The sequence below is a fragment of the Leptonychotes weddellii genome, chromosome 2, assembly GCF_054177405.1.
Source record: "Leptonychotes weddellii isolate Sample4059 chromosome 2, ASM5417740v2, whole genome shotgun sequence".
NCBI classification, from domain to species: Eukaryota; Metazoa; Chordata; class Mammalia; order Carnivora; family Phocidae; genus Leptonychotes; species Leptonychotes weddellii.
Window position 1 is genome coordinate 125500077 of NC_138370.1, and position 17559 is coordinate 125517635.

Sequence of the window (17559 nt, forward strand, 5' to 3'; positions counted from 1 at the left end):
CCTACCTCTGCCCCAATAATCACACCAGCAGCTACAGAATTTTTCTTTCAGGGGTTGTCACTATATAACCATTCAGAGAGATTTTTTTTTTTTTTTTACAGTACTAGATTAGAAAATTTTAAATTACTATCACCTTTCCTCCTTTGCTCTTTTTCTTTTTGAAACCACTGGAATCTTGACTCAGAGAAAAACTCTTTGAGAGATAATTGGTTTTTATGTCTGCTTTTTTACTCCCAAGACGTATGAAGGATGTCTTATGGAATGATAACATATACTTAATAAAGTTTACAGCTTATTATATGTTTAACAGCAAACCATAAAGCTTTGTTTTTATTTCTTCAAGCTTATTTTATAGTTATTGTCCTAAGTTTTCTTTGGATTGAGCACTTTCCTTTAACTTTTTTTTCCCGGTGTCCCACTGATATTGTATAAGGATTGAATTAAATGACAGTCCTGAAAAGCAGGAACAGATGTTATTATATTAGCCAAACTACCTTAAAGAGGAGCAAAAGGACCTCATTAGCTCTATGACTTTAATGTATGTTTGCATGTATGTGGGGAACGACGGGAGAAGATCCAACCTGGATGTGGATAAATCTAGATTTGAATGATGTCATCAGTACTGTTTCTCTCAACATTTTTAGTCTCTCTTTTCTAATGTTTTAGCTTTATTTTCAGCCAGGCAATGATGGCCGCCAAAGGAAAGGGGGATGGGATATTCTAGCCAGACCTAAGTTATGTGGCCACCCCTGTGATGGTTGGGAAGAAATCACCTCCTAAATCACATGGACTGTTTTCCCCACTGACAAGAGGGATTATGTTACTAGAAAAAGGGGGAGGGGAGAAAGCATGTTGAGTAGTAAAATTACAGTTCACAGTCCACTACAGGTACCATCAGAGGACCAGAAATTTTGAAGAAGATAGAAAGTTCATGGGATCGGATTGACAGCAAAATCTCAGAAAAAATGGAACCCAAAATACCAGAGGTAAGCTCAGGTTTTCCTAGCGGAACCTCGGAAAGGCTCCAAGCTTGGAGTCAACAAATACAAAGAACAGTAGTGGGTAATTGGGTAATCAAGAATTTTTAAAAGAATTATTTTCCAAAATGCTTTAGTTGGACCTCCTTCCTGCCCTTTCTCCAGCCTAAACTCTCGTGGCAGTGATGCCTGTCAGGCCTGAAATCTAAGGACTATGCCCTTAGGAAAGTAGACCAATAATTCAGTAGGACATCTACTGAGATGTTGGAATCTGAGAGAGAAGCAGAGGCACTAAGGCATGCTACTCCAGAGGAAAACAGTTTTGACAGTGCCCAGCAAGCTTGACTTCCTATGTAGGTACCTTGCTTGGATGCCTTATTTATATGCCCTGCCTGCTTAAATAGTGCTACTCTCCCTTTTAAGGGAGAAGTCACTTGGGTAAACAAACGAACAATTTCAGAGAAAGCCCACTTTGGCTTCCAATACTCTCTAAAGTAATCTTTTCATTTGCCAATATAAACAGACAGGGATAATCAGACAATTGAGGAGAATCAAGATGGAAGAGGATTAAGATGAATAAAAGAACAACTGATGTCAGATATAATTCAGAAGAAAACTTCAATTGGTATTTCACTTAAGATTTAAGAAAATGTTATAATCATTAATTGTAGTTTCATTGAAAAAAGGGGCAGAGAAGCAGAAAAGATTTTGAAAATTATAAAGAAAAATTTTAATGGATGGACTAAATAACAATTTAGCATGAATCCAGACTGAATTGTTGGTTTGGAGCGAAAGAGGCGGAAATCTCTGCATATATGAAGCAAAAAAAAAGATCTGGAAAAATTGAGAGAAAATTAAAGAGGTCCGGAAAATACGTTATATCATAAAGTTTTCACATCCATAAATATGAGTTCTAGAAGCAGAGAACAGAACAGTGGGAAGGAGAAAAATAATGAAAGAAATAATTGAAGAAAAGGTCATGAGCTGGAAGAAAGATAATGAATTTCAGATTGAAAGAGCCCAAGCAGGATGAATGGAAAAAGATCTACATCTAGACACATCTGGTAAAATTTCAGAACTCTAAGGGTAAAAAGAAAATCCCCAGTTACTGCCACAGAGTGGGAATAAAAGATGGAAAATGAAATGACTGAGTTCCTAGCAGCCTTGATGAATGCTTGAAGACAGTCGAACAGTATCTTTACATTTGGGGGAAAAGAAATTTGGACCTAAATTTTCTGTATTCAACCACACTACTTATCATAGGAGGACAAGTACATTTTTATACTTGGAAAAACTATGCACCTTATATGAAAATATTTGAGATACTATAGTACAATGAAAAATACAGTCCAAGATAGATATGGTGGTAGAGCAGTGTGGGTGGGAGGAAACTGGTAGTTACAATGGCAATCTTGGGCCTACAAAAAGAATTGAAGAAACCTAGGAAAATTCAGGAGTGTCGTCTGACTGGGGTACATGGACAGTTCTCTTTCAATCAGTAACGTCTAAATGATATAAAATTATATTTCCCTTGGTGATTAGTATTTACCTAAGCACATTCTAAATGTACTTAATTGATTTTTAGTTTTTAGAATCCCCTTAGAAGATGTATAAAATAGGTTCAATTAAGGTTATGGAGTAGAATGCATTATAAAACTTTATAATATAAAAAAGAATAACTTAAAATTAGTAGGAGGTTGAGGGCAATAGAAGAAGGGTTAGTGCTCATTTCGTCAGTGGACAGTCAATAGATAACATATAAAAATGCTGAATTAGGAAACAGAAGTAAAACAGTATTAAAGTTAAGCTGGTAACCACACTAGAAGTCCATTAACAGTGTAACAGTGTATTGCCAATTTAATGCAGGCAGGTACAAAAAGACCTCATTTTGTGTTCATTTTGTTCATTTTGTGCCTTTGTGGCCTTTGGATTTTGAAAAAATCTTGTATGCATCACATTTACAACATTAAAAAGATTACAGAAGTTGCATCTACCTAGTTAGATAATAATGCTTTTATTTATGAAGTGACATTTCAGGGGTACATGGTTTTTAGAAACTGAGGTAGAAATAGAAGACACATAGAGATTAATTCCAGGAAATTAGCAAGTTGTGTAGAATATGAATGTGGCTATTTTTATATAGAATGTATAATTATTTATTGACTGGCATATATTCTTGATTTTATATGTCAGTTCCTGAAACCTTTCCATGATTCTTTTTTAAAAAAATATTTATTGTTAAAAATTCGGATATATGGGAACATTTGGAACCTTTCTTCCTGCCAATGACTCTTAGTAAGTTGACATTTTCTTTGATATATTGAAGACCAGGATTAGAAAAAGCCTACTTGTATGTTTTGCAGATTTGATTTTAAAGAATATAAAATTTTATGGTATTATATGCCTTTAAGTATTGTAAGTGTAAACTGCAAAAGATTCTAAGACCCACATATAGTATCTACTTAAATTGTACATAGTTTTTAAAGTAAGTTGGAGTGCTAAAAAAAAAAAAAAATCAAGTTATGTAAATGTATACCTTTAAAATAATTATGAGAAATACTTTAAAAATTAAGTGTTTTACTGGAAATTGTGGAATTTGTGTAAGAGGGCAGTGGTTTCCTTAAGCATACATAAACATACTACGTATAAAATTATGTTTGGCAGTTAAGTTATGCTTTTAAATAATCTGTAAGCTTATTCAGTGTCTACCCTTTAAACAATATCGACTGCCTTCATTGAGGGACATTGGCATATAATATGTGCTTTAGGAGTATGGAAGTTGATAGGCTTTCTAAAAATACTTGATTCTGATAAGAAATTGGTGATAAAGGAATCGAAAAATATGAATGTGGGTTAAATTTGATTTCATTAACCATGCTGGTGAGATACCCATCACAGACATAAAAGTTGGTAAATACTGCCTTCTGTTTTCTTATATTGTGTTATTTTTTGTTGGAGATTTGGTAGTAAAACTGGATATCTGAAATTTGTGGGGGAAGTTGAAAGTAATGGTAACAGATAGTTGTGTTGTGAGATAGCTTAATAAGGACCAAAGAAATATTTCAGTTACATAGAATGAAATCTGTGTGTGTGTGTGTATGTGTATGAGGGTTGTGTTGGAATCCTATCTGTATATCCACTTTGGGAACTTTGGAAAGTCAGTTATGCTTTGAGATCTCTTTATGGGAAGATCCTTAAAGATTCTTTAGCTATGGTCAGGATTAGGTTAGTGGAATAAAGAATGATACTCTATTTTGTAATTTTTGGTCTAGCCTTAGGTGGATAAAGAGAATTTAATGTAATGCATTTCTTAGGAGATGGAGTTGTGAATCTGAAAGAATAGTCAGTCTTTCGATATTTGCAGTAATTGCTTGCTGACAAACCATTCAAAATTTTTTATTAATAATTAGGCTAGAAATAGAGTGGTAACAGGCATCATGAGAGACCAGACTGATTGGAGCTTGTTGCCAGTGACCCCAAACCATCCAGGAACCAAAGGAGAAGAGCCAGTGACGGTATTAGAACTATCCACGGTTAGTTGGATAGTTTTTACACCCTAATTATTTTCCATGTCTTTGATACTATCTTAAGCATGTTACCTGGAGCTGTTTCTTCAGTCTCCTAGAGTAGGATAGTTGTCTTTCACAAGGGTGGAAGAAATTGGTGACTCTAAAAAGTTGGTTTTGGACTTAAGTCTTTTCTTGTAATTTGTATTTTTATCCTCAGCCCCTCTTCTTTCTCTACCAGTCTTCCTGTGTGGTATGTATGTGTGTGTGTGGCGGGGCGGGGGTTGTGTATGTGGCGTATTTCTTTTTGTTGGAGATACTTGTTGCTTTGGAGCAGAGGACAGCTGATGTGTTGCTGACCAAATTGAGAGTGCTGTACTATCAGTAGATTTATCCTGTTTGGAACAAAAATAAACAATATTGAAATAGCGAATTTCTTTTATATGTGTACTTTTTAAAATTTTATTTGAGAATGCACAGTACAGACAAATTTGGGGAGGTGAGTGTGACCTAAAATCAATAAATATTTTATCAATTTTGTATACATAGAACCTGTTGTGAAATACTGGAAAAAGAATGAATTCATGGTGTGACCCATCCTGGGTGGAGACAACAAATGCAACTGTCCAACGGGCACATTGTGCAAATGTGAAAAGAGGGACAAGCTGCTTTGTTTCTTACTTTGCTTACTATGTTATTTATGTTTGGACAAGACTGTGCTTATATTCCATTCTATACATAGGACACATCTGGATGAAATATTTTGTTTAAATATATTGAAATTTTCTCTCTTATTCAAAGTGGAATTTTGGGTTTTAATTATTAGTTGGATTAAAGGAAAATGGAAAGGGAGTATAAATCAGAGAAAAGGAAAAAATCATGGAAGATTTTGATTTGAAACTTTGTGGAGAAACAGGTTCAAGTTTTTCTAGATTATTGACTCTTGGAGGTGGACTAACTTTGTCAGTCTATATCCATTACGCAGTATAAGGCCTGTCACCTAATAAGCACAAAAATATTTGTATAAATGCATGATGAAAATGCTAATGATGATCTTTCCAAAAAAACGTTTGCTAGGGCTTTTTATAATATTAGCCTTGAAAAACATTATGCAATAAGATAAATTATTATAAAATAGTTCATACCTTTAGCCTCAATTTAAAATATACTACTGGATGGCCTTTGCATTATTTTATTTATGAGGTTACAATTTTAAATATCCTTACTTAATCACCTTTTAGGTATTCCTGCACATATCCAGAAGCATGTCCAACTGTTAACATTTGGTATGGAGGTTCTAGTGAAGGTTTAATCATTCTTATTTTTAAATATTATTATCAAATTTGGCCCTGGAATGTGTGTCAAGAAACTAAGATAGAAACTGTTAGTGCTCTTTATGTTAATAGAAATTGCTTATGTGTGGCTCTCTCTTCTTATCGTGTATTAGATTTTTTTTTATAATGATGGAAGAATTACTTTAGAATTTTTGCTTTAAAAATGAGTAGTTTGAAATAAATGTGGAAGGGCAACAAATATATCCAACAATATTTAATTAATTTACTTTAGTGAGAACATACCCAAAGAATTTTGTATCTTTAGAATACTAAATTCTGGCAAAACTTCACAGTTTAGTCCTAAGTTAAAGAACCATTAAACCTGAATAGATTTTGTATTCTAGCAAAAGTAGATGTAAAAAAGTTTTTTTAAATTTTAGTTTCTTATTTTATTTTATTTATTTTTAAGTAGGCTCCACACCCAGTGTGGAGCCCAGCACGGGGCTTGAACTCATGACCCTGAGATCAAGACCTGAGCTGAAATCAAATTGGACACTTAATCGACTGAGCCACCCAGGTGCCCCTTTTTTAATTTTTAAAAAGATATTTTCCTCCCCATTTTTTTCTCTTCTCCAAATACATGTATATAGATAGATAGAATCTGCATTGTTGCCTTTTTTCTTTAATTTCTCTTTCTTTTCTTTTCCTTTCTTTTTTCTTTCTTTCTTTCTTTCTTTCTTTCTTTCTTTCTTTCTTTCTTTCTTTCTTTCTTTCTTCTTTTCTTCCTTTCTTCCTTTCTTTCCTTTCTTTCCTTTCCTTTCTTTCTTGTAAATAGCAATTGAAGTTCCTAATATGTCGGGGAATGAATATATGTGATTTATTTTGGTAAGGGACAGAAATTAAATGAGAGGAGGTGTAACTTTAATTTGAGATTACTTGAAAAGTGGAAATGATGAACTAAGGATAAACATAGATATGGGTTTTAAAAACTTGCTGATTTCTGAACTGGGTTTTTTAATAGATTTGTGTCAATACTTAATATTTCTATAGAAGTAGTCTCATTCATTGTCAAAATATAAATTAATTCAACTTCTTTAGAGTATGGTAGCATAAAAGTTTAAATAGATATATCTATCAAGAAATGCACCATACAGTTATATTTAGGCATGTGTATTATGTGTGCCCTTGCTCTGGGCATGCTCATCGCAGCATTATGAAACATTAGAGACAACACAAATACCCATCAATAGGGAACTGATTAAATACAGTATAGTTCTTCAGTGAAAATTTTAGCAGCTATCAAAATCAAAGCGATAGACCCACATGTGCTAACCTGAAACAATTATCATGGAGTGTTAAATTTTAAAAATGGGGATGCAGAAGAATATGCATAATATGCTTCCATTTGTATAAAAAGTAATCTTACACTAAGATATACATCATGTATGTGGATTATTTCTAGAAGAATACACTAATTGTGCCTTTTAAGAGTTGCTAAGAGGTAGGTTTACTGTTCTCTTTATTTTCTTATATATGTGAATGTTTTCCATGAACATGTATTACTTTAAACACCATAGTTAATAAAAAAGAAAGTAAACAATGGTTGTAATGAAAAGAATATCACTGTGCTACATTAGACTTCTAGAACCTTCAGTTATTATTATGGCATGATTGGTTCAGGAGAAATATAAGGTAAAATCATGGAGATAGTGTTTTTTTTTTTTTTTAAGATTTTATTTATTTGTCAGAGAGAGAAGCACAAGTAGGGGAAGCGGCCGAGGGAGAAGCAGTCCCTGCTGAGCAAGGAGCCCGATGCAGGACTTGATCCCAGGACCTTGTCCTGGGATCATGACCTGAGCCACAGTCAGACGCTTAACCAACTTGAGTCACCCAGACATCCTGAGAGAGTGTTGTTTTAATAAAGTTGCTTTCAGAAATTTGACCAGATTTTATTAGTCTTTTGAGTTCTGTTTAATTCTTTAATATCTGTATCATTTATGCTTGGTCCAGGTTATTTCACACTTGGGTTTCATATTTCTGCTAAAATACAACTTACAGGTAGAAAAGAGAAAAAGATACTACAAAGTAAGATTATATTTCACACATTTTGAGAGGTGAAGTTGTATATTTTTCTAGTAGTTTGCTTTTATGTAGGTGGGTGAAATTGTTACATTTGTCCTACCACCAATGATCTGTCCTTGCTTGGAAATGTGGATTTTGAAAAGAAACAAAAAAAAATTTGATGCGAATAAACTCCCTTTACAAGGAATTTTTGATTAAAAATAGTTTTATATGGGGGAACAAACATCAAAGTGTTAAGTCACAAAATAATGTTGCTTGCTTGTCCTCAACACATTTGTGTGTGTGTGTATGTGTGTGTGGTTTTCTTGTTCCTTATTCAAAGAAACCAGTGCTGGTCCTAAATAAAATTGTAATATTAGAAGATTTCCTTCATCCAGTCTTGGTATTTATTGAGCTTCTTTTGTCCTTTCCCCTCTTTTTTATGAGAGGCTTTTCTCTTCACTTTGGACATTTGAATCTTACTTTTAGTATTTTCTTTTATAATTTGTTATTTACATATGTTGGCTTGCATTTGTTTGCATAACTGTTCTATGTTAATTACTATTTGCACTTTAATGCTTTTGCTCTTGGCAAAAAATGAAAGACCTTGTGCCATTGAAATCAGTTTAGGCAACTGGAAAAACAGGGTGGTTTTTTTTTTTTGCCTAGGTGATGAGGTTGAACTAGAAGGAAGGTGTCTCACTTTGGTATGTAGGATTTTAAGGCTGATACATATGAATCACTTTCACACCCTTTGCCCAAGTATTTCATGCTGTGGCATAGGTCATCATATTAACAAAAAGGACCAGAAAATAAAAATAAATAATTGTTTTGCTTGTATAATAAAAAATTACAGAAATTCTGAAATATATATTCTGCTTGTTGTGTTGAGTATTTCTAATATCTTATTTCAGGTGACCTAGTCACAGATCAAATGTTTTTGTTATGAGAAATTATTCCTAATGGTAGCAATAATTAGGATGCATTACTGGCTATCCAACAATTCCCAAATTCATGGCATTTGTTCTTCAACAAATGCTTAAGTGCCTGCTCTATGCCAGAGACTGTGCTGGCCCTGGGTATATGTTGGCGACAAAATGTTACCTGCTTTCATCAAGCTTCTGATGTGTAGGAGAGAGAGAGATGATAAATGGATATAAACATCCATAATCTTGGAGGAAAGTTGTAATCACATATTTTTTCATAAAAACTTAACAATAATTATCTAAAAAGATAAGAGAAGCACCCTGTAATCCTAGAACAGAAGGGAAGGAGAGAGTAAATGGTTTAATTGACTTGAGGCATAAGGGCCCTGATTCCTTAGCATATAAAGTTGGAAAGCCTATTGGTTTGTGGGAAATAAAAGTGACCTAATATAAGAGTTCTTTGAACTCAAACCTGTCTTTGCTTGCTTATGTTGGAGAAAGGTTTGAGAAAGAAAAACCTTGTTATTGACTTCTCTTAATCTAAGGGTGAAGCAATTTGATGCATAAAAATAATTGACCTTGAAGAAAGGAAATAGTAAAAGCCCTTTTGCTAGTTTCTCTTAAGCTAGGTCTTAACGATGCAAATTATTTTGTTTCAGAAGCCTCCACAAATGCCAGGCATACCCATACTTAGATGTAATCACTATATATGGCCTGAGGGAAAACCTTATTTTTAATATCATTTGTTTTCCATTAATTTCACACAGCCTTTGGAGTCAGACTGTTCTGGGTTTGAATTCTTACCCTGCTATAAAACTGTGCACACTTTCTGAGACTTGATTTCCTTATTCATAAAATGAGAATAATATTACCTGGAGGAAGTATATTAGATAGAGGACAGACTCTTGAGCCAACTGCCTGGGTTTAAATTTTAGCTCCTCAGCTTAATTATCTTAGTTGGGAATAAGTTGGGCAAATTTCTTAACCCTTCTGTGTCTTAGTTTCTACATATGTAGAATGGAGATAATAGTTCCTACCTTTCTTTTGGGATTATTGTGAGAATTAAATAAGTTAATACATACAAAGCACTTAAAATGGCATGTGGCATATAGTAAGCATGATGTAATTCTTTTTTTTTTTTTTCTGCATGATGTAATTCTTAATGTTATTTTAAATTATTATCACCTAGCAGGGTTATTATAAGGGTGAAATAACATGTTTATTAACAAAAAAGCCTCATTTTTTCTGACACATTAAGGGTACCCCCTAAATATCAGATATTAAGTACTAGCTAATTTTTCTTATTTAATATTCATATATTAAGAAATTTTATGCCTTAAGAAAGATGCTGTTAAGAAATTTTATGCCTTACCGACTATATCTAGAATAGTTTCTAATATGCAGAAGATATTCCATGTTGAATGAATGTTATACTGTTTTAGAGGTAAATAATCTGAGGCCCAAGAGAACTACAAAATCCTTTTCCACTGAAACATGACATCATTTTGAGGAGACATTACTGGCAATGTCATTCGCTTTTCTCAGCTTAGATTTGGCCATATGTGTTAATAATAACTCCCTCCTCTAATTTTTTTCCTATATTCTCCCTTTCCTTTAAAAAATCACTTTCCTTAGGAAAATTTAGGCAAGAAAAACTGTTCACCTTAGAATTATAATTAGATTGGTTAATCAGTACATTGAGGAATCACTTCAGTTTTAGTTTGTGTGGCACTCCTACACGTGCACAGTTTTTTTATTTCTGCCACAAAGCGTAAAGCATTGTTCCTTTTCCATTGCATTTTTTTCATATTCCAGATTACATAAGGAAGAAATTTGACAAAGTAACAAATGTTACTAAATTGAGGATCAGTTATACTAGTGAATATAATATAAATTGGCTCTGCTGTCAGTCACCAACTTTATTTGCTGTTTAATGATCCAGATAGTGTTTCTGAATTTCATTTATCTGAAATCTCTTAGTCTCTTGTAGTATTTATGATACGGGGTGGGGGAAAGGCCATTCCTCTGGTTAGTAAATGAAGTTAAAGACATTCTTAGAAAATGAATATAACCATGATGTGTTATGTCTTGCTTCAGTACTTGTAAGTCAGTTGAATGTTGATCTCATTCTCTTAGATATTTCCAGATTAGTTTCTAGAATACCAGTTTGCTATTAAAAGAATCTACATTAAAAATTATTTTTGACACCCTTAAGTCAGCACCTGTAATGTATATGTTATGTAATACATTTGCCTGATGTAGCAAATTCCTAATTTGGTATTACCTTGCCTCCTTCTTTGCGTATTTAATACAGCCATTAATCTCACTACAAGGCTTTACTAAGGATAAATTGCTACGTAACCCACTTCAACCTCTTTTGTTCAACCAGGAAGCCAGACGTGTTTAAATAGCTTTTAAAAAAATGTATAATTATTTCTTTTTTTGAAATTTTAGGATTTTAAAATTTGGTATGGTAAAATAGGGGACTTTATTTATTTTGTCTGTTGAAATTACTTGACAGAAGTTTGCTTTGGAATAGAGCTTCTGTATCTTTAAAAAATACACAGTGAGTCACCCCCTGCTCTTTTGGTAGATGCCTGGCTAGTGAACAGCTAAGCTGCTTTAGGCATGTAATAGAACATTCCATTTCCTGTTCCCTTGCTGACACAGAGGAGTGTTCCTGCTGGCAATGATCTAATCATAGTGCAGTAAGAAACATGGCAGTTTGATAAAACATGGTGGAGACAGCGGCTGAAATGGAAGCATATGTTCTAGAAGACATTCTTGAGGTAGGGCTAGGTTTGTAAATGAAATGAAAGTTGAAATCTGAACAAAGAAATCTTATCTGCCGGAATTATTTTACAGATGAATAGATTAGAGGAGAGAGCAAAGAGAGACAGAGCATAAAAAAGCAAGATATGGTCAGACCTTATTCCTTGTGAGAATTTGCCAGTCTGGTTCACATGATTACTAAACAAGTCTAGAATTATTTTGTTTAAACTTCATGTTTTGTAAATTGTAAATATATGTTTGATAGAAAAAAAAAGAAAGGGCCTCGGACTTAATAAAAAACGTTGGCTGGTGGTGACCTTTAGATTAACTCAGAAGGTGGGGTCTACAAAGCAGCTTTGAGTAGGTTTAGTGTCATATGTCTTAGAATTCATTTACATATTTAAGCCCAAAGCTCTGCTTGCTGTTAACTATTAAAAACAGCTGATTATTTTCGTTTCTGGAATAAAATTAAGCATATATATCAATCTGATGCTTAATTTAGCTGGTACATTCTGGTTCTGGATTTTTCATGTGACTTTGACATTAGAAAATAAATTATTAAGTTAAAAAATAAAAGACCCTAAGATTAAGGCATTATGATTGAGAGCTCACAATAAAAATCTGCATTTTGAGTCATGAGAATTTTAAATTAATTTTCTTTTTTTCCTTGGTTGTATCAATTTTATAAGAACCTATTTGAGTATAAATCAGTTCCAGGAAATACATGTCAAAGTGAAACTATAATGGGCTTTGGCTTTGCTTGTAGTATAACTATCAAACATTTGTATTTGTAGATATAGATATATTTAATGCCCATTTTTAAATCTATGGATGTGTAGAGTTTTCCCCTCCCTCATTAAAAAAATACTAATAAGATAAAGAGGCTCATGATGGTGAGTGGTATTCCTAATACTTATACTGTTAAGACAATTTATTAAATATTTCACTATCTGCAGGAAGAGATTGTATTGGGGGAGAGGGCTTGGGAAAATAGGCTGCAAAGGGAAGCTAGGCGGGGTTAGCAGGAGAAAAAAAGCCTATGCGCATTATAAAGTGCTGCATGATCAATGAGCATTTTCTGGAGTCCCTCAGTGTGTGCTTGGAGCTGACATTGCAGCAAGTCTCATGGTTGTTCTGCAGAATGAAAACTGATTCCATTGTATTATCTCGCTCCTTGCAGACACCTGCCAACATACTTTTCCCCCTCTCCTAAGAGCTTATTGTCTGAGTTGAATCCTCTGGTTAATTTCCATTCTTTTCTCTCTCTCTCTCTCTCTTTTTAAACTTTGATACTACTGAGTTTTCTTTATTTTTTTTATACTATTGAGTTTTCTTAGAAATGGTATGAATTACCTACTTAGAAATAGTGGTATGTACTCTCATGAGGGAACTTCAGTAATTAGGAATGGTCAGTGACTTAGTGGTTCAGTTTAAACAAGTCTGATTAGATTATAAAGTTCTAGTGGTATATTTTAACGTGCTTTTTAATTTTTGTGTGGATTTTAAAGAACAGTATTTTACAGATTACAATAAATCTATTTTTGATGTTTTCTTTAGCCATTTAAAATTTCAGTATATAACAGATTTTACAAGTCTTATTTATTTTCTGGGAAAAACCCACTTGAGCATAATTTTGTGCCTCTTATATAGGTTTTTCTAATACTGTCTCAGAAATTGGCTTTTCATTATTTCCACTAAAATTGTTTAATATGTTTTTACATTACCTAATTTGTTCATATTACTGGTTATTAAAATAACCTCTGTAACTTTAATTGTTCTAATTTTCAATCTCAGTTTCTCATATACCTGTTGCATTAAATCATACTGAGTAGTTTTCTCTTTATTTATATTATTTAACTATTTGTCAATAATTGGCAGACTAAATGAGAAAAATTACCAAGTAGTAATCAAATATGTTTCTTTTCCAAAATTATAAGTAGTCATAATGACCTAAGAGAGTAAACTTGTTATCTCTGGAGCTAAATGTACCATTTTTAAAAGTACCTCATATTGCAAGTGAATAGCATTTTACACTACAAGCTTTCCAGAAAATTATTTTTTCTTTTTTTGAAAAGAGTTAACTCCTTGTATAAATGTCCAATAATGAATAATGAAGTTTGTCTGTATACCACAGTGACAATTTTATTATTATACCTAAAATTGAGCTATTTTAAGTTTGTCACCATGATGTTCATCTTTGTGACTTTATTGAACATCTGGGATTTTATGTAGATTTCTGCTTATTTACATTAAACATTGGACCCTTTCTATTTTTTTGTCTTCAAGTATAACGTGGTCCTTTGAATCAAATTTCTTGAAGGTGCTCTTATTAAATCTTGGTAAAAAAAAAATCAGTATCAGTGAATATAGTGCAGATTAATTTTCATGATGCTATAGTTTACCTTTTAAATTGTAATTGTTTATTATATATCCCCATATGTATTTAACTTGAATTTTTAAGTGATCTTCAATATCTTAAGTAAAATATTGTAAGTTTCTGAAACTTAAACTGGAAAAGGTTGTTTTCAACTTAATATCATTGCTTCTTAACTGCCCAAGATAATGGATTAAATTGAATAACTTCTTTATTTAAATTATCCATATAATCCAGTCAGTAATTTTCTTTTCCAAACCAAAGTGTTTGTGTTTTTGCTCACCTTAACTAATACTTGGGAAAATAGCCAAATACAGATGATAGAAAGAGCTTCGGAGTCTATATAAATCTCTTTCCCTCTTTTTTTTAATTCGTTAATGTTATTTTTGCTGAGAAAGGATTATAATTTTAGAAATTTGATGCTTTTCCTATAGGTCATATGTAATAATGGATCTTAGTACTTAGATCAGTGAGAAGAAATAGTCCTCCAAACTTTTTTTGTATATTTCAAATTTGTGTGACCAAATACTGTGTATATAAGCCAGAGAGGTTTATGTATAAACTCTTTATATGAAAACATGAATCATATGAGAGGTCATTTCAGAAACTTGATTATATATATTCTAGTTTTATTTATAATTGAACCAGTTTTGATAGTTTTCTGTAAAAATTATTTTACAAATGAGAAAATTTCACAAATATTTTTATCTTAATTTTTATTAATTTCAGAATGCTTTTTTGATATATATTTTAAAAAGTAGCAATTTTATGAAAATAAGAATGCAGTATTAAGTATAGTAACTCTAATGCCCAGTCTTGTTCCTTCATCAGACCAAAGCCACGGTTTCTAGCTTCATCTGTACTTGATTTTATAGGTTGTAAATAAGCTAAAAGCCCCAACTCTGTTTTTTCCTTACAGAAAGATCCAGTGGGTTGAGCATTTGGCTGAATCCTTTAGGGTAGAACTAAATTAAGGGTCAGATTTAAACGTAGGAAGTAGATTTATTATGAAACCATTTCTTACTCTGTATTTATCATGACATCAGAGGGTTTTTTGCTTTTGTTTTTGTTCTTAAATAAGATTGAAAGAGTCGCAGGGAAGTTGTTTCCTTTTGATTTATCAATATGAAGGGCTAATGGTAAATAGTGCATTTTAGTTCAAACGGGTAATCCGCTTTCTATTTCCCATGAAAATTATTTTTAGTAATGATACAAAATCTCCATGAAGTAGACTATTTGAACAGGTACTTGCTATATATCTTTTTATTCTATAGAATATATTGGTTTGTGTAATACACATCATTTATATATTGTATCAGCAAGTCTTCAGTGGATTTCTAAAGTTCTATATTTAGTATAACCATGGTAACATTTTTCAAAAGGAAGAATTGTAGTGACTCTTAGGACATAAGTATAAATTGATCTAGAGGCAGAAAAGTTAAGTTAAATATGTAAATTTTTGAATTGATATAAGTAACATTTTCTATTCATTAAGAGGTTTTGGAAAGATTAGACATGTTGAACAGATTGAATCTTATAATTTCACTCCAGTATTTATTGAGTACCTTCAGTGTGCTAGGTACTTGAAATTCAATGAAATGAGTCCAGCTAATTTTGCTTCACAAACTAAAAGTTCAGAAGACAGAATATCTGCCATTGGTATTTAAATATTCTTGAATTCAGGATGCATTCAACTGTGTATTTGAATACTAGTATTTTACTTCATTTGTTCATTTGAATAATTTGAAACCCACGTTTTCAGCATTCTGAATTTTTCAGTAAGCATATATTTTCCTTAATTTAAGCACCTGTAGGTTATCTTTTTTATGCTTATCTATGTAATTGTTAAGCTTATTTATGAATGTTGGGCTGTCCAGAAAATCTCCTGGGTCCTGTTTTCTGTTTTTTGTCCTTAAAGATTTTTCTATTGCCATTTAAATCAGTATGTTATGTATGAGTGGATGTGTATGTATACATATAACACACTCATATATATGCTTCATATACTCTACATACACACATTCATGTTCCTGCTATATTATGCACTATGAATACTTTTATTTGAAAATTGTGTTTATCTTGGAGGGAGGGGCAGAAGTTGCAACATTGCTTTCATACACCAACTTCGGGGGAAGGATGGGGGAATAGCAGAGGATAGCTAAAAGATGCACTTATATTAGTTTATAATCCCTGTAAATACTAATGTTTCAGTAGAGTGTGAAAGCTCCAGACAGCTTGCAAAAATATAGTGTAACTAGAAGTGTATGAATTAATCTGTTACTCTCATATGAGAGTAAGGGCAGACTTGTCCAGATGCCACTAGTCCCATGTTAATCCATCATAGTGCAGTAGTTAATGCATGCTGTGGTGTGTGAATTAAGAAGGGTCTACATCATGTATTATCTGCATATACATGCAAAAACGTTGACACTTTCCTGGTTCCGCGTTGTTAGGGGTCCTTGTTCCGACACCTGACTAAACTCATTCTAATAGGAAGTGAACTGGTCACTACAGAATTGGTGAGCATCAAAGTTCTGCTTAACCACTGATATTTGGTTTATATAGCTTCCAGATTTTGAAGACAAAGGCCTTTCAGGAGGTGTTCATAAACGTTAAATGTCCATCAGATAACTTTTGGTTTAATGAGGGGTTAAATCAATATTGGTCATTAATAATTTGGTCTTGGATAGAATCAGGCTTCTAACTAGCTGGTTATATATGGATATATGTTGTACGTTGGATACCCACATAGTTTTATGGTGGCAGAAGTAATTGAGCACATTAGTTACCATTTATTGAAATTTTAAGGTGTATACAGAGGGACTATTCCAAGTACTCCACAAGCATTGTTTTATTTAATCCTCTAAATGACTCTCTGAAGAGGTAGGTATCCATTTCCTAGAATGTTTGTAAGGAATAAATGAGATAATTGGTATAAACATTTAGCACAGCTAACAGTTAATACTTGACTGTTAGCTCTTTTTAAAAGTGATGATAACCCTCATATACTATTTTATGTTAGTATCATCCCCCATTTGACAGACCAAGAAAACTTTAGCCTCAAAGATGATTCGAGTAGCAGTTCTCAAATTTTTTGATTTCAGGACTCTTTTACACTCTTAAAAATAATTGGGGACTCATTAGGATCTCTGTTTATGAGAGTTATATTTATCAATAATTATATTAGAAATTAAAATTAAGAAAATCTAAAAACATTAACATTTATTCATTTAAAAATAATTAATATAAATCCATTACATGTTAACATTTTTATAAAAAATAATTTCCAAAAGAAAAGAAAACTGTGAGAAGAGTGACATTGTTTTGCATTTTTACAACTATTTCTGAAGTCTGGCTTGATAGAAGATAACTAGATGCACATTTGCTTTTATATTCAATCTATTGTAATACATTATTTTGGAGGAAGTCTAAGAATAAGATCTGATCTTACACTTACATGAGGATAAAAAAAGGAAGAATATTTTCATATTCTTTCAGATAATTACGGATATTCTTCTTCGATACCACTCCTAAAACTACACAAACGCTAGTTTCCTAGAGGTTAGTTGCAGTGTGGAATATAAAAAAAACATTATCAGGGAGTTTTCTGAACTTTATTAGATTAAAATCCACTGGTTTAGTGCACATTTTGAATGGATCTTGTACTCA

The 17559-nt window shown here is 32.5% G+C and overlaps 1 protein-coding gene across 5 annotated transcripts in view; it reads left to right on the plus strand.

Annotated features, from left to right (window-relative positions):
• ANKRD17 (ankyrin repeat domain 17) overlaps positions 1-17559 on the plus strand; it is a 161506-nt gene that overhangs the window by 21882 nt on the left and 122065 nt on the right. The window contains exon 1 of one of the 5 annotated variants that reach the window (XM_006729805.3): positions 11175-11533. The exons of the other annotated variants lie outside the window; for them this stretch is intronic. Coding sequence (XP_006729868.1) covers positions 11480-11533 — 54 coding nt within the window. The 5' untranslated portion in view covers positions 11175-11479. Of the gene's footprint in view, positions 1-11174; positions 11534-17559 lie in introns of those variants that run through there. 5 annotated transcript variants of the gene reach the window in all.